At 28.9% G+C, this 26,373-nt stretch overlaps 1 protein-coding gene across 1 annotated transcript; it reads right to left on the bottom strand.

The window, feature by feature from the left end:
• Positions 1-13,898: 13,898 nt before the first annotated feature.
• LOC107898579 (arginine decarboxylase) lies at positions 13,899-16,626 on the bottom strand. The gene has a single exon (XM_016824082.2). The coding sequence runs from the start codon at positions 16,182-16,184 to the stop codon at positions 14,037-14,039; it is 2,148 nt and encodes a 715-aa protein (XP_016679571.1). The 5' UTR covers positions 16,185-16,626; the 3' UTR covers positions 13,899-14,036.
• Between the last annotated feature and the right edge of the window lie 9,747 nt (positions 16,627-26,373).

Below are 26,373 nucleotides of genomic sequence, written 5' to 3'. Positions count from 1 at the left end.
CCGGGGGAAAAAAACGATACTACCCAACACTTCGAAAGCTCTAGCCGGTCTTTCAGAAGAAGATTTTAATCAAAATTAAATTTTAAAAAACGATTCTTTTCACTTAATTTAAGGCAGTTAAAACTTCGAAAATAAAGTTCACCATGGAAAAATGAAAGAAAATAAACGAGATTGGTCAAATCGGAAAGAGGAAATGAATGAAATTTTACGGGAAAATGAAAGAAAATCTAGAGAAAAGTATGATTTGGGGGTTAAAAGACTGAAGAAGCATACAAAGGTGATTGTTTGTTGGTGAGGCTTGTATGGTGGGAGATGGTCCCTTTATATAACGAGATCAATTGAGGTGCACAAGATTTCCAACACGTTTTCACATAAAAATACATTATTGCAAGATGTAACACATAACATACTTTCATGTTGCTGACTAATGTGAAATAAAATTATTAAAATCTTAGCTTTTTAGTTTTTTTAATAATACATAAAATATAAATTATTGTAGTAAAAATTTGTACTTAAAAAATTAATTAATTATTAACATATTGTAAAAATTCATGTATATGTCATATCAATAAAATTAAATTTTTTGATCTATTTTGAGATAACAAAAAATATAATTTTAAAAAACAAGAATTAAATAAAAAATAAAATTTTATAAAATTTGAGGGAAAAAACAATCATTATACCTTTTTAAAACCCAGTAAGATTTTTATTTTATTTTATTTTATTGAAGGCAAATATTTTTTATTATTAATAATAAGAATTAAAATTAAAACAACATTGTTGGGCCAATCAAATCTACAGCTGGAAATTTTTAAAATTATTTTCTACAAGAATTTAAAATATATATGAAATTTGTGCTTTTATTAGTGGGTCGCGGAAAACCAAAAACGAGATAAGGGTCGCTGCTGTGGGTCCGGCATAGACTCTCATGATCGTGGATTTTTTTTTTCTAAGGTAATGAAATTTTGTGTTTTCCCCTATTAAATTATATTAAATTTTACAATAAATTTATTCGTGTGTTTCGGGATTGCCCGACAGCTAAAGAAGTATGGATACAAGTGTTTTCATTTGATCAGTAATACTGATTTTTCTCTAAATCTTTTTTGTCTTGATTTTCTTTTAACCTTTGTTGTCACGTGAGGTTGCAGGGACGTGATACTATTTGATCGTGTCTTTTTGGAATAACCACTTGGTGCATTTGGAAAAACAAGAATTTATTCATTTTCCAGAACATCCCTTGTTGTCACATGGTTTTTCTCTAAATCTTTTCGGTCTTGATTTTCTTTTAACATTTGTTGTCACATGAGGTTGCAAGAACGTGACACTATTTGGTCGTGTTTTTTTAGAATAATCACTTGGTGCATCTGGAAAAACAAGAATTTATTCATTTTCCAGAACATCGCTTGGACAACAATCGAAGTTGTTAAAATCTCCCTTAACTGGATAAATGTTTAAATTATGTCAAACTTAAATTTGAGTGAAATATAAGGATCAAAACTAAAATTTAACCTTTCTTATATAATCTTAAAAAAGTAAAAGGGATTAGATATTTTGAATCAGACTCCACAAATGGATTGAGGTTATGATATATATTTCATAAAATATAATAAAAATTTAAAAAATACAAAAATAAAACAGTTGTCACATTTTTAGCCCCATTTATTTAATAATTGTCCTTTTTTACTTAAAAAATTACTAAAAATTTAATTTTTTATTTAATATTAAAATTAAAAAAATTGAAATGGGGCAGGAAAATAAATGAGAGTTGTCCAACCTTTTGTTTTTTGTTAATTTTGGGCAAATTGCACTAGTAATAACTCAAATATTAGTAAATTTTTTTTCTGATCACTTAATTATTCATTTTTGTATTTTTTTGGTCACCCAATTCTCTTGAATTTTAGGGTGTTTTCATTTTTATGTTAGTCTACCGGTGACCAAAAAAGACAAGATTGAATAGTTGAGTGATTATTTTGTAACTTTCATCGTTGGGTAACCAAAATTGAAATTTACTAACAGTTGGATGACCAAAAAAAATATTACTAATAGTTAGATGACTACTAGTGCAATTTACCCTTTTTATTTTCTTCCTTTAAGAATCTAAAACAACATTTTCATGCTGAAAAGTTCCATTGTGATTTTGGCTCTCCTTTGGGTGCACCTAGACAGGTTTATTTGGTGTTTTCTCTTTAAAAAAAATACAACTAAATTAAAATTTTAGAGGGTTTAATTAAGATTTCTAAAACATTTGTAAGGCTTAAGTATATATTTTTTAAATTTTGGGGAGCCTAAATAATTTCTTAAAAAATTTAAAGGACTTAATGACATTTTCCAAAATTGAATAACTAAGTAAACAAGCTAATTAATGAAAACAATACATTTTATAATCTAATTCAATAATAAAAACAATTTTATAAATAATTAGATTTTCATTTTTAATAAAATTTTATTGTATGAAAAATATTGAAAATATTAAAAATAAATAAATAAATAATTTAATAAATAAACTTTAAAAGTAGTTTATTTTTATTAATTAAATCTTAAGAAAGTAATTGAATATTTCCAAACAATAAAATAAACAAATTTTTTTTTTATTTTTTTACATATATTTCAAGCAGTGATGGGCTAATTTCTCAAGGGTGGGATTTATTGCTAGTTATAACTCTTGGAGAGTTGGTGGGGTGTCTTGATTATAATTTACCAAAATGATTTTTTTTTTCAAATAAAAAAAGGATAAATATCTTTCTGGCCCTCCAATTTTATAAAAAAATTATTTTGTACCAATTTATATGAGTTGATATCATTTATACAACATTATGATATTTTAAATTAATTAAAAAAAAGTTCCCCTTAACTATTTTTATTCTTAATATATATAATATGCGGGTGAAAAAAGTTACGTAATAAATATATTTATTAAAAATTAACATTATAAATAATTAATGTTTAGGTTACGATAGTAAAGCCAATTGTTTATTATGTATGTTTTTCACGCTCAAATTTCACTATGATCAAAATTTTATAGATTTATTATATAAAAAGATAAAAAGTACATTCGAAAAAATATAACTTAATTTATTTAAATGAGAATATTTTAATAATTTTATAATTAAAAATTAAAAACAACAATAAAATTTTGAAAAAGAAACTAAAAAAAAATAAAAACTTTAGATAACACATTTAAATTTAAAAGAAGTTAAGTCGGTTGAGTATTAACTCGATTGGTATGAGTATTGTTACCAATCCAAGAAGACGTGGGTTCGAGTATACTAAATTTTATTATTTTCCTATTTATGAATTGAGGAAGGGCTCGAAAAATTAAATGGAGTGCTAAACTAATTGTTTTTCAAAACACACTAAAATTTTTCATCAAAAGAAAGTTTAAATTATTTGACATTAATATAAGGTCCTTGCCAGGTGTAACCAATGCCAAAGCAACAATCCAACAACCATGATGACAAACATTTAATTGGAATAAAAAAATATTTTTTATTAATACATAAAAATGAAAATTAAAACAATATTGTTGGGTCAAATCAAATCGACGGCTGGAATTTTTTAAAATAATTATCTACCAGAATTTTAAAAAATATATGAAATTTGTGCTTTTATTATTGAGTCGCGGAAAACCAAAAAGGAGATAACAGTCGCTGCTGTGGGTCCCATGCTGGTGGATTTTTTTCGAAGGTAATGGAAATTTCACGAGTTTATGAATGCCACGTCAAGATGAAATAATTAGATTTTTACAGTACGGCTTCATTTTAAACTCATTTCATTGGTTTGCCAAGGCTTTTGTAATTCTTGATGGGGAGTATAAATTCTAGTGTCATGGTTCGGAGCTCAAAACTTGTGACCATTGCACACAATGTATCATTTAACTCATATATTATAATGTGGTCGCTTTTAGTTATTGTACTTTTTGGATTCCAAAATTTTAGTCTTTGATCAAATGGTAACTGTTAAATTTATTAAATTAAATTATGCTAAAATAAACATATTATCACATGTGTATTAATTTAACCCGAAACTAAATGAAAATATAAATCATACATTATGTTTCTTGTCAGATATGTTTCTCGAAGAAAATAATACTTCATAATAAACGGTATTGGAAATAACTTTACATCATCTAATTTTACGTCCAACGTTCTAAAAAGTCAATCAAATGGTTTAATCTACTAATAAGTGTTAGATGCAAAGGTAAAACACATTATATTTTTAAAATATAGATTTTGAATCTTAAAGACGATACTATTAAAAAATAATCATAAATATTAAACATAAATCATAAAACAGATATAAAAAATAATCCTAAATTTACACACTATTTTTGTAAAAAAATCTATAACAAAAACGTGAAGAAAAAACACTCTAAATATATTTATATATGAACGTCCAAACGTATAATAAAACATCATCAAAAGCCGGGGTCCAAAATTTATGGAATTTGTGTGATGGGTTAATCTGTTTGACGGTCCAATGTCCAGGCGCCGCGACCACCTCATAATATTTGTACCATAATATAATATTATTATCTATCGACTCCATTTAATTTGTTTCTTTGAGGAATTTTATGTCACTTTTTTCATGATGAAAAAAACTGTCTACGTAGCAGTTCTTTTTAAAAATAATTGAAACTGGGATTGGGGCACGATAAGATTACATGCAATAGGAGGGTCACCTCGTAGCTACGGTGTGATATTTTAACACCTGTAATAGCAGATATATATGACAGCTTTTATTTGGATATTAAAATGGTTTCGGGAAGAGAGGGAAACTTAGAAATTGAGGAGGCTGTAAGTTCGAGCATGTTGAAGTGAATGATTTTTTTCGATTTAAGCGTTTGATAGATTTATGGTTGGAAGTAGGCATTGTATATTATGAGTTAAACATGATTCACTTGATTTTCGACTCGTTTTGATTGTGTGATTGAATAAAATTAAAAATAAACATCAATTTGAACCAATTAATATTATAAAATAGAGAAACCAAAAAATGCTAAATTAAAATAAGGGTTAAAATATGTTGTTAGTCCCTGTACTTTGACAAAATTTGAGACTTAGTCTATGTACTTAAAATGTTAATAACTAAGTCCTCCAACCTTTTTTTTATTTAAAAATCACAATCCAACCATTAAAGTAGCAAGTATTTTCTGACAAAATTTGTCAACTTAAAATTTTGATTAGGTTATCCTCATATGACGTGGCATATAATTGGCAGAAACTACCAAAGATGATAATGAATAGACTAGAATTTTTAAATCGAAAATGTAGGATGCAAGTACAGGGACCATCAACAAATAGTAAAAAACATTAAAAGATTATAACCATGATTATTCTATCAAAATTTAAAATATTATCGAGTTTCATTTAAAAGACACATAACATCATTTTATATTCGTTTACGAAAAATGTGAACGGAATAACAAATCGATGATAAAACCCACCACGTTTTTTCTAAGGATGAATAGTTCAACTTGAGGGGATGGGAATGGATTGATGGATCTACAACCACAAGTGTTATTATTTATGTAAAATAAAAATAGCAATGTGTGTAGAAATGGACAAATTCATTAAAGGTGAGATATGGGTTCCGACAAAGAATGTTCATTCATTGAATTTACCCGCGGTAAATTTTATTTGGCAGCTCTTTTTGAACGTAATGTGTACACGTATAGTGTGGGCGTATTTTTATTATGCAAGTATGATTGTCGAAGCTCTTCTTGTATCATTCGTTTTTTAACATTAGTGAATTTCTCTTCTTCTTGTATCATGTAAAATCCGTGTTGTAATAACCAATTTTTTGCCCGGCCCAGTAGCAATAAAAAACCAAACTACAAACCCAATAGTAAGCCCAATTACCAGATAAAACTAAACCTAAAGCCCAACAGTCCAAACCCCCTAAATCACCGAAACCCTAGCAGCATTCAGCCTCCAGCAGACCCCAGCTGCCGCAAGACTCGGAACCTGTAATAGCCTGAATTTTCAGTGATGTCAGAATGGTGATTCGAGATCACTAAATCTGAAAAATGAGTAGAAAATATTATTAATTTAGTGAGTATAAGTTAAATGTGAAGTTAGGAAAATTTTTGAAATAGTGAATAGTGTACTAGGAATAAATATTAAAATAATTAAAATCGAAAACGAGGTATCGAGACCTCGAAGATTTTAAACCGAGCCATAAGTATTTTTAGAAATATTTATAGAGTGTCATTGAGTCGGTATTAAAGTTTCGTTAGAAAATTTTAACGTTTGAATAGTTAATTAACTAAAAAGGACTAAATTGAAAATGGTGTAAAATTTATTAAATTGTGATTAAATAGCTTAAGTGACTAATGAGGATGGATTTAAAAGGCAATTAGGCCCAAATCATATCGGCTGGATGGTTGGGTAAGAAAAATCAGCAGAAGGTAAGGAGAAATAGGGGCAAAATTGGAAATTTAACAAATTAAATATATAAAACAAAGACAAAAGTAAAAAATCTAGAGATTTCTTCACAATTTATCAGAAAAAAAGCCATAGGAGGTCTGAAACAAGCTGGTTTTTCATATATTTGAATCATGTAAGTTTAATTCTTGATTATTTCTTCTAATTTTTGTGATTTTGATACTCTTACAATTAGGTCCAATTAAATATTTCATTAGTTTTTTATTTCATGGCTGATTTTGAAAGTTACCTTTGATGAGTGATGGATTTTTATGATGAATAAACATGGAATTTAAGCTTTAATTTTGTTATATGATGATTTTATTAAGTAATTTTGATAGAAAATGATTTTAGGGACCTAATTGTGAAAATGTTGGGAATTAAGGTTTGGTGTTGCGGTTTTGAATATGAAAGGCTATTTAGTAGTCTAAAATAGTTGGAAAAGGTGTTAATTGAGAAAAATTAGATCAATTGAGAGGTTAATTGAGTAGGGACCAAATTGTAGAAACTGTAAAGTTTGGGGTAAAAGTGTAATTTAAAAAATTTAAGGGCAGAAACTGTGAAATGAATTAGAATAGAATTAGATGCTGATGAATGAATAAATTTTCATTTTAGATCGAGAACCCGAAGCAAGTCGAGGAAAAAAAAAGTAGCTGATTAGTCCCTAAACTTTTACAAATTTAACAAATCGACCCCGGTAAGTTCATATGGCTAAAATTTAATGATTAAATGTTAATTTCATGAATTATATAATGTATGATGAAATATATATTTATTATTGAAATGAGAATAAAATAAAAATGTGAAAATTGAATAAATGTGAAAATTGAGCAGATCGCCAGATTTGAGTACTTCTGATCAAGTGACAAAGTGATAAGTGGTAGCTTTAGCTACACTTATCTGATCAAGTGACAAAGTGATAAGTGGTAGTTTTAACTACACTTATCTGATCAAGTGACAAAGTGATAAGTGGTAGTTTTAACTACACTTATCTGATCAAGTAACAAAGTGATAAGTGATAGCTTTAGCTACACTTATCTGATCAAGTAACAAAGTGATAAGTGGTAGCCTAGCTACACTTATCTGATCAGGGACAAGTGATAAGTGATCATATGTAATACCATAGTTAAACTATGGCAAAGTGAAAGTGAAGTACTCAATTTTCCGTAACTGTTCCTTAATTTTGATCGAGGATGGTAAGTGACAAATGGGCCCAAAGAAATTATGGTAAAAGAATAAGTAGCAATGAGTTTATACCAATGAACTCACCAAAGATTGTGGCTGACAGGTGAATTTAGTAATGGTGTATAATGTATAAGTGTATAAATGTTTGGTAAGGTTTATGTTTTGTGCCTATGAACTTACTAAGCTTTCTATAAGCTTACTTGTGTGTGTTTATTGTTTCATGTAGATTGACGTATTTATACATTCGGAGGATCGGATCTACATCAAGAATCACACTATCCAGATTTACTCCGGTAGATTTTGTTAAACAACTTTTTGGATTTATATGACATGTATAGGGAATTGAAGTAAAAAGTAATAGAATGAATGATTAAGTATGCAAAGTAAATTTGAATGTGATGGTTGTGTTAGACATTGAAATATACATGTTTTTAGTTTGAAAAGGTTGATTGGTTGAACTTCATTAGTATTTAAATGAAGTAGTTGAAATACTGGAATTGGTTGTGATTTGAAATTTGCAGGGAAGATTAGATAATTATAAAGGGGTTATACTGAATTTTTTTAAAAATTGCAATGAAACAGTTTTTAGACAGCAGCATTAATGTAACTTTGAAAAACCACCAAAAATGGTGGAAATTGAATTAGAAGTTGAGTAAGATATGAAATTAAAGCTTAATGAAGCTACTTTCACATGAAAGAAATATAGTAAGAAAAAGAGTTATATATTTTTAGATATTTGAATTTTAGTGAGACAGGGTAAGAATAGTTTTTGAAGTCCCCTGTTATGACTTTAGAAATTCATTAAAATTTGTAAAAAAATAATTATGGCCTGAAATTTATATTTATAGATTCCTTAATGAGTCTATTTTCAGTAGAAATAAGTGGAAACACCATATCAAGTCTGTGCAAAGAGAAAATTTAATTTTAGTGACAAGAGGTCAGGATAGTCAGCCACTGAAACAGGGGAGACTTTAACTAATAAACTGTATTAATTGGCTGAACCAAAAATTCTGAAAATTTTATGATAAAAAGATATATGAGTCTAGTTTCAGGGAAAATTTATGGATCTAAATTTTGAGTTTTGTATCTTGATTTTTAATTAATTTAGTGACTGCTGCGCAAGTGGACAGCTTTATTAGGAACAGTGAAATAACTTTTAAAAATAAATTTTTATGCCCTGAACTTTTAAATTAAGTCAAGTAACGTCTCATGCTCGACTCTGGCAACGGTCTAGGGTAAGGGGTGTTACAAAACCGGCTTCCTCCACGTGCACCGCTCCTTCACGTTCGCCTGCAAAACGGTCTCAAAGAGTCCAACGGAGAAAAAAAGTATAAAATAACAAAGAAAAGGGAATTTTTTTTCCTTTTTCAGGCTATATAAACCCATTTTATTTTGTAAAAAGGGGGGATTCAAAATAAACAAGAGGCATTTTCGTATCATCAATCAGAGAAAAAAAGCAAATTAGTGATTTAAGGTAGTGGCCTATTCATTTTCATTTCTCTGGCTTTGCTTTAGTTTTTTTTTTCTTTCGCATAGAAAATAGTAAAAAGGGAAAAAAAAAAGGACTTACTTGGGGTTTGTCGTCTTCTCGTCGGCTCAGACCGCCGTCTTCAGCGAGGCCATGGCGCAGGAGCGGTGGTTCAGCGGCGGAATAGGGCTAGAGCCGAAACCCTAGCAGAGGGAAATTTCACTTTTTTTTTATTTTTTCGGCTGCTAATGTTTTTTTGAAGAGGAAGTTTGGTTTAAATATAGCTACCAAACAGCGCCGTTTTAGTTCAAGAGGTTCAAAACGTTAAACGACGCCGTTTTACCCTCTTGACCCGAGCAGTGACCCGACCCAGGGGAAGGATCCGCGTGTTTTTGTTTTAGTGGGATATTTGCACGGATGGCCCTTTCGCATTTTTGATATTTTCCAATTTAGTCCTTCCCGCACTTTTTTGTTTATTTTTAAATGGGACCACAATTTTTTTGCGTATTTCAATCCCTGGCGCGCTAATCCCCTGGGAAAGTGACGCGCGTCCAGGAAATCGGGCTTATTGCCCATTTAGCCCTCTTTTCTTTGCCCATGTAGTCATCAGATTAATTTATTTCATTATTTGTCTGCTAATCTTTTTTTTTCCCTTTCCCTTTCCCTTTCCGTTTTCATTTTCATTTTTTATTTTGTTGTTCTTATATTTGTTATTTATTTTTATATTTAAGTTGTTTTTCATTAATTTATTTTTTCTATTTCTTTACTTTTATAATTCATAAAATAATTTTTTTTCTTTCATACATATGATTTGTTTTATTATCACATTTTATATCGTTATTACTATTATTATTATTATTATTATTAGTATTATTATTATATTTATACATCAATTCACTTAACCTTTTTTTTATATATACGTTATTTTACCCTATTATGTACTATTATTTTAAGTTTTCTTATTATTATATATTATTATCAATCTCATAATGTATTAGTTTTTGTTTGTTTGTTTGTTAATCCAATATGGTCTATTTATATTCTTTAATGATTTTATTTTATAATACTTTTTAAAATAAATCTATATATTGCACTTATATATACACATATTTTGTAAATACATATACATATATAATTCATATTAAAGTATTTATTTTATATTGTATATTAACATTTTATCTTTTTTAAAAATATATATATTTGGTTTCATCAAATCATTAAAACTATTTTTTGTTCAACGGCTTTCAAAATAAGGCAATATTCGATATTTGGGATCTTCGAGAGGATTGAGCCATAACGTATTGGGTTCCAATTTTCTTCATTGAATCTAAATAATCGGGAATGCTCTTTAATCAAAAAAACATAAAAGCTCATTATCGGGAAATCAATACGTTGTGTCCTAACGCATTGGATATAACACATTATTTTCTCGAGATGAGAATTTTTCTAAAAATAATAAAGACAATATTCTGTATTTTGGAAATTCGAGTGATCGTGCCCTAACATACTAGGTTTCGATTTTTTTTTCCTCTTCTAACCCAAATAATCGAATATCCTTTTGAAATTTAAATGCATGAGTTTTAAAAATCAAAAGATAAACTTAATTTTGAAGATTAAAAATGTTGCGCCCTAACTCATTGGGTGTGATGTTTTATTTCTTTAAAATAATAATATTTTATTATTTTAATTCATTCAAGTTAAAAAGTTTTCTTTTAAAATCTTTTCAAATTTTCGACACCAAGACATTAAACAATCAATTCGGTACCGATTTTGGGCGTTACGAGGGTGCTAACCCTTCATCGTGCGTAACTGACTCCCGAACCTATTTTCTCAAAATTCGTAGACCTAAAATTGTTTTCAAGGTGAACCGATCACACCTTAATAAAAGATTGGTAGTGACTCCAATTGTTGTTTTTAAGTCGACAACTTTTTTTTTTGTTTTATAAAAATGGTTTCGACATGTGTGTTCTTATTTTTCTTTTCTTATTACTTTACGATCGTCTTACCGTCATTATCGATATTTACTATAACAAAACCGATGATATTAACCCAATCCAAATTATAATTTTTAAAACAAACTACATAACCCACTTCAAGAAATTTGTGGTTTGTGTTAAAAGTTCTTATATATATATATAAAAGTAATACCAGTTGTGATGTTTGTTAGGTTAGAAATTGAGTACTTAAATATTATTATTTTAAATCTTAAAAATTAATATCCTATTTTTACTTTACATAACCTTTTTCTTTTTAAAAGTGAGTCTTATTTTAATTTTTTTCGAAGTATAAATCTAGTTGATTTGATTAGAGCATTATTTAATTAATAAAACATAATTTATTTGAATTTAAAAACATTAATAGTTGATCGAGTTTTAGTTCGATTGGTATGAGCATTGTTACCGATATAAGAAGATGTAGGTTTGAGTGCATTAAAGCGCATTATCCTCCTAATTATGGGCTGAGGAGGGATTATGAGTAGTTTTTAACTATTGTGTGAAGAAAAACAGATATGATCTTTACCATTTATTTTTTAGAGGATAAGATTCATGTCATTGTGTTTTTTTTTCTTTCTAAATAGAACAAATGTATGGTTTCTTGGAAGGATAAAGGTTGAGGACAATGTAATAAATGAATTCAGACAAATTAAAGAGGTTAAAATCACGTGTTGAAATGACGAATCAATTAAAAACAAAAATCCCAAATTCTTAATTTAAAAAATTAATAATAATGGTGAATCGAAAGTAAGAACCCTAAAAACAAACCAACATCAACATTAAACCCTAAAAATATTAGTTAAAACAGTAAATTAAAGAGTTAATTACGTTAGCCATCCTCAAACTACGACATTTATTCTATGTTGGTGTCAAACCATCAATGTTATATCACGTTAAATAATGTGTCAAATCTTATGTGGCATAATTCAAAATAAAAATTTTAAAGAAAAACAAAACAAAACGTTAACGTATAACTTTGAAAAGTTAAAACTAAAACTAAAATAAAATCGAAAAAGAGAGAGTGAGCAAGAAAGCTTTTGTAAAAGTTTCGAAAATTTCAAAACCAAGATTTATACAACATTCATTTTTCTTTAAAATTTTCATTTTAAATTATATCACATAAGATTTGACAGTTAAATTAACGATTTTAGTAATTAAAGAACCTTATTGATATAACCTCGATAGTTTGGAATCGTAATTAAAATGTTTTAAAGCTTGGGACCAATTTAAAATGAAGGTTATAGTTTGAGAATATATAGCGTAGTTAGCTCTAAATCAAATAAAAACAAATTCCAATTTCTAAAATGTTTTTTTGAATAATCTCATTATAGATTCTGACCACATCTGCTTTTTTTTTTTTTGCACAATGCCTAAAACTACCCAAAGCCCATAAATAGGAAAATAATGCGCTTCAGTGCACTCGAACCCACATCCTCCTGCATTGACAACAATGCCTATATCAATCGAGTTAAAACTCGATTTATCTAAATTCTGAAACTTAAATCTTAAAAAATGTTGAAATGGTCAACTAAAGAATAATCCAAACTTTAAATTTTAAAATCTAAAGCCTAAACCTTGAAACATTAAAATAGTGACAAAAAGGAAAATGAAAGAAGATTAAGAGATTGAAGATTCCTAAATGTGGCCTATGATTGCATGTGAAAGCAAATGGCTAACCAATATTGCAAAAAAAGAAAAGAAAAAGTACAAAGAACATGTAGGGATTCCAACTCCCCTTAAGCTAATTACAAAAACATGGCCTAATTTTTTCTGGTCATTTCATTACCAATATATATATATGTATGTATGTGTATACACACTAAAAAAATTAAAATTCCACTGCATAGTATGATGAGCATGGAAGTGACCTAATCAACCAATTTCTTTACATAGATAAATGAAAAGATTCGTTAAAGATTGAGTACTAAATAAATATGAATTTTTTATATATATATTATTATGGAAATTCTAGATTTCATAAAGATTTGACGTATCATTTATGCTACATAAGATTTGACGTATCATTTAACGGCTAAATTAACGATTTTAGTAATAGAAGGATTTTATTGATATAACCTCGAAAGTTTGGGGTTGAAATTAAAATGTTTTAAAGTTTGAGATCAATTTAGAATGAAGATTATAATTTGAGGATGTATGATGTAATTAGCTCTAAATCAAATAAAAACAAATTCTAAATTCCAAAACTTAAATATTAAAAAGATGTTGAAATGGTGAACCAAAGAATAAAAGAAATCCAAACCTTAAAGTTTAAAATTAAAATAGTGAAAATAGATAGAGATTGAAGATTCCTAAATGTGGCCTATGATTGCATGTGAAACCAAAAATATAACCTAATTTTTTCTGGTCATTTCATCACCACTATATGTATTTATGTATGTATATGCATGTATATATAGATACAAATATGTTGAAATTAAAATTTTAGAATAAATAAATATAATAAATTATTTGATATATTATTAGTGAATTTTTTTTTATATAATGCTTAAAATTACCCATAGCTCTTCTCCAACTCTTAGATAGGAGCATAATGCACTTTAGCGCATTGATAACAATATCAATACTAATCGAACTAAGACTCATATATTATTTGTGGAAGTTTTAGATTCTACTTTTTTTATTTAAAAAAATTAGGTTTATTATGAAATTTCTTTTTGCTCTATAGATGTAAAACTGGTTCAATTGATTTGTACTAATTTTTAGGCCAATCGGTCTAATGCCTTTTTTCGGTCGATTTTAAATAACCTTGATGAAAAACTAATGGAATGAATCTTAACCCGAAATTAAAATAGTAAAAAAACAACCATCTAAAATCTTAAGCTAAAACTGAGATAAGTCTTCATCAAAGAAACAATAAAACAAAGACAATAAAATGGGAATACATAATTAAAAACGACAAGACATTAAAACACATACAACAAAGTAATTAGTGAAACAACTGTTGCCTCAAGCGAAGCAATAGGACCAGTGCTCGTCCTCATTAGCCCCAGTTTCTGAACCCGCATAATAATCTTCCTTGTTACAATAATAAAAGCCACCGTTATTCATGGCGGTCAACGAACACGAAGATCTTGGTTCGAGATAAGGCATGTTCTGGAAAGAACGAGCAACCGTGCTAGCTAAACAACTACCAGCATCAATGCCGCAAAATTCTTCGGCACGGTGCTTAAGGTTTTCGAACATGAGTTTGGGTTCGTGTTGCATGACTCGAAGGACATCCGCGCATGATGGGCCGGACATTGCATGTGTTATTGCGAAGCTATGTGGACCGTCGCTTTGCAAGACAGTAACAACACTCGGACTGCCGAATAGGTTGTGGACACCGCCGAGAGCTTCTTGATAAGCCCCGCCCAAGAACATCCCTAAATAGTACTGGCCATTACCCGGCTTGTGTAAAGGCAGGTTGGCTTCACCTCCAATGAACTTATCGATCTTCCCATCACTATCGCAAGTTAAATCCGACAAAATAGCCTTCACTTCTGGCTTTTGATCCAAACGATGAATGGGGACGATAGGAAAAATTTGACCAATACTCCAAAAATCGGGGATCGAAGTGAAAATCGAAAGGTTTACGAGGTATGTCCTGACAGGTTCAGTTTCGACAATAGTTTTCGTAACCAAATCGAATAACCCATCGACAGCAGCTAACTGTTCGATCCCCAAACTCCCTTCTTTAAATTGTTCGACACATCTTTGTTTCAACTGATCAGCATAAAACAAACATGTCTCGTTGTCATGTCTCATTACTGCATCACTCATGTTCCAATAGTCACTACGAGCATCTTCGGATAGCTCGATAAAAGGAAGGTTAATTTGGTTCATCGATGGTGCCGTATCAGTTGTAGACATGGCCTCGAATATCAAAACCGAATGATGGGAAACAATAGCTCTCCCACTTTCGCTACAAATAATCGGATGTTTGACCGATTTACGATCACAAACAACCTGAATCGCATTCACAACAGCCGAAGCATATTCCTCGAGACTATACGATACGGAAAGATCTGAATTACCAGATTTTGAACCGTCGTAATCGATCCCAAGACCACCTCCGATATCGATAACCTTCATGTCAGCGCCGAGTCGGGTTAATTCCGAATAAATTTGTGCAGCTTCGGAAACACCATCTTGAAGTAAAGCCGTGGAAGGGATTTGAGAACCGATGTGGAAGTGTAATAATTGTAAACAATCAAGCATGTCCGAATCATGTAAGTCTTTAACGACCCGTAAAATATGGTTCGTTGTTAACCCAAATTTCCCTTTCTCACCCGACGTTGACCCGAAATGACCCGAGTGTTTGGTTCTTAGCTTAGCTCGAAGTCCGATCACTGGTCGAACCGAAAGCTTTTTGCTTATGTCAATAACCAATTTCACTTCCTCTTCTTGCTCAAGTACGATCACTGTGTTGAACTGGAACTTCCTTGCAAGTAAAGCAAGTGAAATGTATTCAGCATCTTTGAAACCATTACAGATCAATAAAGCTTCTGGGTTTCCTTTACAAAGGCAAGACATAGCAAGGAGGAGTTCGGGTTTTGACCCGGCTTCTAAACCGAACCGGAACGGTGTCCCGAATTTAACTATATCTTCAACAACGAACCGGTCTTGGTTACATTTCACGGGATAAACGCCTTGGTAACGAGACTCATAGCCTTGGGTTTGAATTGCTGATACAAAAGCCGATTGAAGTGACTCGAGCCGATTTTTCAACACATCGGGGAACCGAACGATGAGTGGCATCTGTAACCCGAGTCCGCCTACCGATTTCGGATCCGAAGCTTTCTTAACGACTTTCAATAGGTCGATTTCTTGGTGGGATAGAGTGCTCGAACCATGAGGACGGACGGTGATGTTGCCAGAGTCATTAACGGCAAAGTAAGGAGCGCCCCAGTTGTCGATACGGTAGAGAGTAGAGGAATGAGCAGGGGACCAATGGGTTGAGTTGGAATTAGTAGAGTCGACGGCGGTGGCGCTAGTGGTGGTGAAGGAAGAAAAAGAGACCGTTGTGGCAAGGGAGCTTTCCCCGACAATGAAAGTTGAGTAGCCAGGTGGCGGTACGGCGGAATCTACACGGTAAGCCAAGGTCGGCATCCCCATTACAAAATTCGAGACTACGTAAAAAACTAAAAAAGATTTAAAATGTGATTAGTTTTCAAAAAATGGGGGTTATCAAAACCCGCCGAGGCCGAGGCCCCGGCCACCCCTTCAGAAGAAAATCCCAAAGACCCAATTAAAACCGGGGGAAAAAAACGATACTACCCAACACTTCGAAAGCTCCAGCCGATCTTTCAGAAGAAGATTTTAATCAAAATTAAATTTTAAAAAACGATTCTTTTCACTTAATTTAAAGCAGTTTAAACTTCGAAAATGAAGTTCACCATGGAAAAAAAGAAAGAAAATAAACGAGATTGGTCAAATTGGAAAGAGGAAAGGAATGAAATTTTTCGAGAAAATGAAAGAAAATCTAGAGAAAAGTATGATTTGGTGGTTAAAAGACTGAAGAAGCATACAAAGGTGATTGTTTGTTGGTGAGGCTTGTATGGAGGGAGATGGTCCCTTTATATAACGAGATCAATTGAGGTGCACAAGATTTCCAACACGTTTTCACATAAAAATACATTATTGCAAGATGTAACACATAACATACTTTCATGTTGCTGACTAATGTGAAATAAAATTATTAAAATCTTAGCTTTTTAGTTTTTTTAATAATACATAAAATATAAATTATTGTAGTAAAAATTTGTACTTACAAAAATTAATCAATTATTAACATATCATGCACGTAAAAATTTATGTATATGTCATGTCAGTAAAATTAATTTTTTGATCTATTTTGAGATGACTTGGCAAAAATTATAAATTAAAAAAAAATATTTTTTTATAAAATTTGAGGGAAAAAACAATCATTATACGTTTTTAAAACACATTAAGATTTTTATTTTATTTTATTGAAGGCAAATATTTTTTTATTATTAATAATAAAAATTAAAATTAAAACAACATTGTTGGGTCAATTAAATCTACAGCTGGAAATTTTTAAAATTATTTTCTACCAGAATTTAAATATATATATATATATATATATGAAATTTGTGCTTTTATTACTGAGTCGCGGAAAACCAAAAACGAGATAAGGGTAGCTGCTGTGGGTCCGGCATAGACTCTCATGCGGGTGTTTTACTAAAATAACACAAAAGAAATAAAAAAAATACCAAAATAATATAAAAAAAATATTTACCAAAATAATATAAAAAATTATTTACAAAAATATACCAAAAAAAGAAAAAAAAAAGAGGGCTGAAGGTGCCAATGAGAATGGCTGCACCGGTGGTGCCAATGAGAATGGCGGCATAGGACTAAAATGTAACTGTCTGCAATTTCAAGGACCTGACATGAAAATTTACCATTTTGAATTTTGAAAGTGAATTGGTGGGTGTTTCAGCGCCAAAGCTGAAACTTGGATAATTGCCTTCTAAGCCCTCCTTATTTATTATTTTCTTTTTATTCCCCATTAACTCACTTTTTTATTTAATAAACAAGCCCTCAACCTATTTTTGTAGTTAAATAAGCTCTTAATATATGATTTTTACTCATAAAAGCCCTTTATTTTATTATTAAAGTAAATATATTTTACCTAAAGTAAAGCTATTTAAAAAAGTATAAACTAATTTGCATTTTATATATTATTTTGGTAATTTGATGAGAATAGTTTATTAAATAAAAAAAATTTACTAAATTTATCAAAGGCTTATAGCTATAATAGTCCCTTAAGAAAGAACCAAAAAAAGTTACTAAGCCCCTTGACTTAATTTGAACCTAGTTGATCCCTTATCATTAACTTGAAAAATTAATTAAGCTCTCACATAATTATAATTATAAATTATTGTTATTAGTTAAAAAATTTGATGATGCTACTTTTATTAAAGTAAAATAGAGTTATTACTTAATTAGAATTTTAAGTATCTTAATTATCACTTAACTAATATTATATTTAATTAAAGTAAATTTTTTATTTAATAAACTATTCTCATCAAATTACCAAAATAATACATAAAATACGAATTAGTTTATACTTTTTTTAAATAGCTTTACTTTAGGTAAAATATATTTACTTTAATAATAAAATAAAGGGCTTTTATGAGTAAAAATTATAGATTAAGAGCTTATTTAACTACAAAAAATAGGTTGAGGGCTTGTTTATTAAATAAAAAAGTGAGTTCAAGGGGAATAAAAAGAAAATAATAAATAAGGAGGGATTAGAAGACAATTAGCGAAGTTTCAGCTTGGCGCCGACACACCCACCAATTCACTTTCAAAATTCAAAATGGTAAATTTGCATGTCAGGTCATTGAAACTACAGACAATTACATTTTAGTCCTGTGCCGCCATTCTCATTGGCACCTTCAGCCCTTTTTTTTTTGGTATATTTTGGTAAATAATTTTTTTTATATTTTTTTGGTATTTTTTATTTATTGTGTTATTTTAGTAAAAGAACCCCTCTCATGCTCGTGGATTTTTTTTCTAAGGTAATGAAATTTTGAGTTTTCCCCTATTAAATTATATTAAATTTTACAATAAATTTATTCGTGTGCTTCGGGATTGCCCGACAGCTAAAGAAGTATGGATACAAGTGTTTTCATCTTATCAATAATACTGGTTTTTCTCTAAATCTTTTCGGTATTGATTTTCTTTTAACTTTTGTTGTCACATGAGGTTGCAGGGACGTGACACTATTTGATCGTGTCTTTTTGAAATAACCACTTGGTGCACCTGGAAAAACAAGAATTTATTCATTTTCCAAAACATCGCTTGTTGTCACATGGTTTTTCTCTAAATCTTTTCGGTTTTAATTTTCTTTTAACCTTTGTTGTCACATGAGGTTGCAGGAATGTGACATGATTTGGTCGTGTTTTTTTGGAATAATCACTTGGTGCATCTGGAAAAACAAGAATTTATTCATTTTTCAGAACATCGCTTGGACAACAATCGAAGTTGTTAAAATCTCCCTAAGCCGGAGAAATGTTTAAATTATGTCAAACTTAAATAATAAAAAATAAATCTTAAATTTGAGTGAAATATAAGGATTAAAACTAAGATTTAACATTTCTTATATAATCTTGAAAAAGTAAAAGGGATTAGATATCTTGGGTCGGACTCCACGAATGAATTGAGGTTATGATATATATTTCATAAAATATAATAAAAATTTAAAAAAAATAAAAAAATAAAACAGTTGTCACATTTTTAGCCCCATTTATTTAATAATTGTCCTTTTTACTTAAAAATTTACTAAAATTTTAAATTTTTATTTAATATTAAAATTTTAAAAAAATTGAAATGGGGCAGGTAAATGATTGACTTGAATGAGTGAAATCACTGACAGGCATTAATCAGGGAAGGAAAATAAATGAGAGTTGTCCAACCTTTTGTTTTTTTTTCTTTTGTATTTATTAATTTTGGGCAAATTGCACTAGTAATAACTTAACTATTAGTAAATTTCTTTTCTGATCACTTAATTATTCATTTTTGTATTTTTTTGGTCACCCAATTCTCTTGAATTTTAGGGTGTTTTTAATTTTTATGTTAGTCTGCTGGTGGCCAAAAAAGATAAAATTGAATAGTTGAGTGATTATTTTGTAACTTTCATCGTTGGGTAACCAAAATTGAAATTTACTAACAATTGGATGACCAAAAAAAATATTACTAATTGTTAGATGACTACTAGTGTAATTTACCCTTTTTATTTTCTTCCTTTAAGGATCTAAAACAAGATTTTCATGCTGAAAAGTTCCATTGTGATTTTGGCTCTCCTTTGGGTGCACCTAGACAGGTTTATTTGGTGTTTTCTCTTTAAAAAAAATACGACTAAATTAAAATTTTAGAGGGTTTAATTAAAATTTCTAAAACATTTGTAAGGCTTAAGTATATATATTTTTAATTTTGGGGAGCCTAAGTAATTTTTTTTAATTTAAAGGACTTAATGACATTTTCCAAAATTGAATAACTAAGTAAACTAATTAATGAAAACAATACATTTTATAATCTAATTCAATAATAAAAACAATTTTATAAATAATTAGATTTTCATTTTTAATAAAATTTTATTGTATGAAAAAGACTGGAAATATTTAAAATAAATAAATAATTTAATAAATAAACTTTAAAAATAGTTTATTTTTATTAATTAAATCTTAAGAAAGTAATTGAATATTTTCAAACTATAAAATAAACAAATTATTTTTATTTTTTTTATTTTTTACATATATTTCAAGCAGTGATGGGCTAATTTCTCAACGGTGGGATTTATTGCAAATTAAAGCTCTTGCAGAGTTGGTGGGGTGTCTTGATTATAATTTACCAAAATGATTTTTTTTTTCAAATAAAAAAAGGATAAATATCTTTCTGGCCCTCAAATTTTACAAAAAAAATCATTTTATACCAATTTATATGAGTTGATATCATTTATACAACATTATGATATTTTAAATTAATTAAAAAAAAGTTCCCCTTAACTATTTTTATTCTTAATATATATAATATGTGGGTGAAAAAAGTTACGTAATAAATATATTTATTAAAAATTAACATTATAAATATTTAATGTTTAGGTTACGATAGTAAAGCCAATTGTTTATTATGTATGTCTTTCGTGCTCAAATTTCACTATGATCAAAATTTTATAGATTTATTAAATAAAAGGTACATTCAGGAAAAAATAATTTAATTTATTTAAATGAGAATATTTTAATAATTTTATAATTAAAAATTGAAAACAACAATAAATTTTTGGAAAAAAAGAAACTAAAAAAATAAAAACTTTAGATAACACATTTAAATTTAAAAGAAGTTAAGCCGGTTGAGTATTAGCTCGATTGGTATGGGTATTATTGTCAATCTAGGAATACGTAGGTCCGAGTGCACTAAAACTCCTTATTCTCCTATTTATGAGTTGAGGAGGGGCTCGAAAAATTAAATGGAGGGCTAAAATAATTATTTTTCAAAACACACTAAAATTTTTCATCGAAAGAAAGCTTAAATTATTTGACATTAACATAAGGTCCTTGCCAAGTGTAACCAATGCCAAAGCAACAATCCAACAACCATGATGACAAACATTTAATTGGAATAAAAGTATTATTTTTTTTTTTTGAAGGCAAATATTTTTTATTATTAATACATAAAAATGAAAATTAAAGCAATATTGTTGGGTCAAATCAAATCTACAGCTGGAATTTTTTAAAATAATTATTTACCAGAATTTAAAAAAATATATGAAATTTGTGCTTTTATTACTGAGTCGCGGAAAACCAAAAACGAGATAAGAGTCGCTGCTGTGGGTCCCATGCTGGTGGATTTTTTTTCGAAGGTAATGGAAATTTCACGAGTTTATGAATGCCATTTATTTCGTGTAGGATGAAATTACACTGTGATAATTTCGTGTGCTGATTTAATGGTTAAGCTGTTTATCGTCTCAGGTGTGGCTAATCGCGTTACTGTTAGAATTTTATATTTTTTTTATAATTCACCCCAAAAAGGAATAACAAGAGACACTTAATATCCATTTCTATAGCACGCCATTTTCGATAATTTCAAAAGGTAGAGTTGAGAGAAGAAATAATTAGATCTTTACAATACGACTTTATTTCAAACTCGTTTCAATGGTTCTGGGTAGCAAATGGAAGCTCCAATATATATTGCCAAGGCTTTTGCAATTCTTGATGAGGAAGTATAAACTCTAGTGTCATGGGTCGCAGTTCAAAGCCTGTGACCATCGCACACAATGTATCATTGATATGGGGTCATTTAACTTATATATTATAATGTGGTCACTTTTAGTTATTGTACGTTTTGGATTCTAAAATTTTAGTCTTGATCAAATGGTAACTATTAAATTTATTAAATTAAATTACGCTATTATAAAAATATTAAAATAAACATATTATCATATGTGTATTAATTTAACCCGAAACTAAATGAAAATGTAAATCATGCATTATGTTTCTTGTCAGATATGTTTCTCGAAGAAAATAATACTTCATGGTAAATGGTATTGGAAATAACTTTATATCATCTAATTTCACATCCAACGTTCTAAAAAGTCAATCAAATGGTTTAATCTACTAGCAAGTGTTAGATGCAAAGGTAAAACACATTATATTTTTAAAATGTAGATTTTGAATCTTGAAGACGATATTATTAAAAAATAATCATAAATATCAAACATAAATCATAAAACAGATATAAAAAATAAAATATAATTTAATCTTAAATTTACACAATATTTTTGTAAAAAAAATCTAAAACAAAAACGTGAAGAAAAAACACTCTAAATATATTTATATATAAACGTCCAATAATATTTGTAGAAAGAATGGTGTAATCATCAAAAGCCGGGGTCCAAAATTTATGGAATTTGTGTGATGGGTTAATCTGTGGTCCAATTTTTCTGACGGTCCAATGTCCAGGCGCCGCGACCACCTCATAATATTTGTACGATAATATAATATCATTATCTATCTACTCCATTTAATTTCATTTTTTTCATGATGAAAAAACTGTCTACGTAGTAGTTCTTTTAAAAATAATTGAAACTGGGATTGGGGCACGATAAGATTACATGCCATAGGAGGGTCACCTCGTAGCTACAGTGTGATATTTTAACACCTGTAGTAGCAGATATGACAGCTTTTATTTGTATATTAAAATGGTTTCCGGGAAGAGAGGGAAACTTATAAATTATCGGGAGAATGTAGGTTCGAGCATATTGAAGTGAACGTTTTTTTTCAATTTAAAAGTTTGACAGATTTATGGATTGAAGTAGGCATTGTATATTATGAGTTAAACATGATTCACTTGATTTCCGACTGGTTTTGATTGTGTGATTGAATAAAATTAAAAATAAACATCAATTTGAACCAAGTAATATTATAAAATAGAAAAACCAAAAAATGCTAAATTAAAATAAGGGTTAAAATATGTTGTTAGTCCCTGTACTTTGACAAATTTGAGACTTAGTCTATGCACTTAAAATGTTAATAATTAAGTCCTCCAACTTTTTTATTATTTAAAAATCACAATCCAACCATTAAAGTGGCAAGTATTTTCTGACAAAATTTGTCAACTTAAAAATTTTGATTAAGTTATCCTAATATGACGTGGCATATAATTGGCAGAAACTACCAATGATGATAATGAATAGACTAGAATTTTTAAATCGAAAATGTAAGATGCAAGTACAGGGACATCAACAAATAGTAAAAACACTAAAACCTTAGAACCATGATTATTCTATCAAAATTTAAAATATTATCGAGTATCGTTTAAAAGACACATAACATCGTTTTAAATTCGTTTATGAAAAATGTGAACGGACTAATAAATGGAGTGAGAACATAATCGAGATAATAAAACCCACCACGTTTTTTCTAAGGCTGAATAGTTCAACTTGAGGGGATGGGAATGGATTGATGGATCTACAACCACAAGTGTTACTATTTATGTAAAATAAAAATAGCAAAGTTTGTAGAAATGGACAAATTCATTAAAGGTGAGATATGGGTTCCGATAAAGAATGTTCATTCATTGAATTTATCCGCGGTAAATTTTATTTGGTAACTCTTTTTGAACGTAATGTGTGCACGTATAGTGTGGGCATATTTTTATTATGCAAGTATGATCGTCGAAACTCTTCTTGTATCATTCGTTTTTTAACATTAGTGAATTTCTCTTCTTTTGCCCACAAATTTTTCCTGAAAAGGTTTTTATGTAAAATCCGTGTGTTCTTATTTTTCTTTTCTTTTTACTTTGCGATCATTCTATCGCCATTATCGACATGTACTATAAAAAACCGGTGATATTGACCCAATCCAAATTATAGTTTTTAAAACAAACTATATAACCCACTTCAAGAAATTTGTGGTTTGTGTTAAAAGTTCTTATATATATATAAAAGTAATACTAGTTGTGATATTTGTTAGGTTAGAAATTGATTACTTAAATATTATTATTTTAAATCTTAAAAATTAATATCCTATTTTTACTTTACATAACCTTTTTCTTTTTAAAAGTGAGTTTTATTTTAATTCTATTCCAAGTATAAATCTAGTTGATTTGATTAGAGCATTATTTAATTAATAAAATATAATTTATTTGAATTTAAAAAAATAACTAATTAAGTTTTAGCTCGATTGGTATAAACATTGTTACCAACATAGGAGGATGTGGGTTTGAGTACGTTAAAGCGCATTATCCTCCTATTTATAGGCTGGGGAGGGATTATAGATAGATTTTTAACTGTTGTGTGAAGAAAAACAGATATGATCTTTACCATTTATTGTTTTTGAGGATAAGATTCATGTCATTGTTTTTGAAATAAATGTAAAATTGGTTAATTTTAGCCCCCTTCCCTCTCTCTTCAAAATTTGGCTCTATCTCTTAAAATTTCTCTCATGTGTTATATTATATATATATATATATACATGTATAAATATTATTGTGTTTTTTTTTTTCTAAATAGAACAAATGTATGGTTTCTTGGAAGGATAAAGGTTGAGGACAATGTAATAAATGAATTCAGACAAATTAAAGAGGTTAAAATCACGTGTTGAAATGACGAATCAATTAAAAACAAAAATCCCAAATTCTTAATTTAAAAAATTAATAATAATGGTGAATCGAAAGTAAGAACCCTAAAAACAAACCAACATCAACATTAAACCCTAAAAATATTAGTTAAAACAGTAAATTAAAGAGTTAATTACGTTAGCCATCCTCAAACTACGACATTTATTCTATGTTGGTGTCAAACCATCAATGTTATATCACGTTAAATAATGTGTCAAATCTTATGTGGCATAATTCAAAATAAAAATTTTAAAGAAAAACAAAACAAAACGTTAACGTATAACTTTGAAAAGTTAAAACTAAAGCTAAAATAAAATCGAAAAGGAGAGAGTGAGCAAGAAAGCTTTTGTAAAAGTTTCGAAAATTTCAAAACCAAGATTTATACAACATTCATTTTTCTTTAAAATTTTCATTTTAAATTATATCACATAAGATTTGACAGTTAAATTAACGATTTTAGTAATTAAAGAACCTTAGTGATATAACCTCGATAGTTTGGAATCGTAATTAAAATGTTTTAACGCTTGGGACCAATTTAAATGAAGGTTATAGTTTGAGAATATATAGTGTAATTAACTCTAAATCAAATAAAAACAAATTTTAATTTCTAAAACTTTTTTTTTGAATAATCTCATTATAGATTCTGACCATATCTGTTTTTTTTTACACAATGTCTAGAACTACCCAAAGCCCCTCCTCAACCCATAAATAGTAAAATAATGCACTTCAGTGCACTCGAACCCACATCCTCCTGCATTGACAATAATGCCTATATCAATCGAGTTAAAACTCGATTTATCTAAATTCTGAAACTTAAATCTTAAAAAATGTTGAAATGGTCAACCAAAGAATAATCCAAACTTTAAAATTTAAAATCTAAAGCCTAAACCTTGAAACATTAAAATAGTGACAAAAAGGAAAATGAAAGAAGATTAAGAGATTGAAGATTCCTAAATGTGGCCTAGGATTGCATGTGAAAACAAATGGCTAACCAATATTGCAAAAAAAAGAAAAAAAAAGTGCAAAGAACATGTAGGGATTCCAACTCCCCTTAAGCTAATTACAGAAACATGACCTAATTTTTTCTGGTCATTTCATTACCAATATATATATGTATGTATGTGTATACACACTAAAAAATTAAAATCCCACTACATAGTATGATGAGCATGGAAGTGACCTAATCAACCCAATTTCTTTACATGGATAAATGAAAAGATTCGTTAAAGATTGAGTAACAAGGTTTTAAAAAGATTGAGTACTAAATACATATGAATTTTTTTATATATTATTATGGAAATTCTAAATTTCATAAAGAGGGGAGAAAAATCGGGTGGCAGATGGTATAACGAGTTTGACTATGAAAATGGTTGTCGTATGGAGGGTTTTTGAGGAATCTTGCTGGACGGTGCATGACATTGTGAAGGCTGAGATTCTTAGCTCAATGCTGGGTTGATAGTTTTTTGTTGTATTGTGCTCTTTCTTTTTGATAAAAAAAAGGTAAAATGTTTTTTAAGGTGAATTTTGGTGTTAAAATTTGGAGAGTTTAACTAAAACTTTCAAAAAATTTAAAAGATTTAATGAGAATGTCTAAAGATTTTGGTAAGTCTAATTAAAACTTTATAAAACTTAGAGGTCTAATGAGAATTGATAAAAATTT

This window comes from Gossypium hirsutum, chromosome D04 (assembly GCF_007990345.1).
Source record: "Gossypium hirsutum isolate 1008001.06 chromosome D04, Gossypium_hirsutum_v2.1, whole genome shotgun sequence".
Lineage (NCBI taxonomy): Eukaryota > Viridiplantae > Streptophyta > Magnoliopsida > Malvales > Malvaceae > Gossypium > Gossypium hirsutum.
Note: the sequence above shows the minus strand (reverse complement) of the source record. Positions and strands in the feature narration are given on the sequence as shown.

Coding starts and splice junctions, on each gene's coding strand:
- LOC107898579 (XM_016824082.2), bottom strand. CDS start 16,184: ATGGGGATGCCGACCTTGGCTTACCGTGTAGATTCCGCCGTACCGCCA.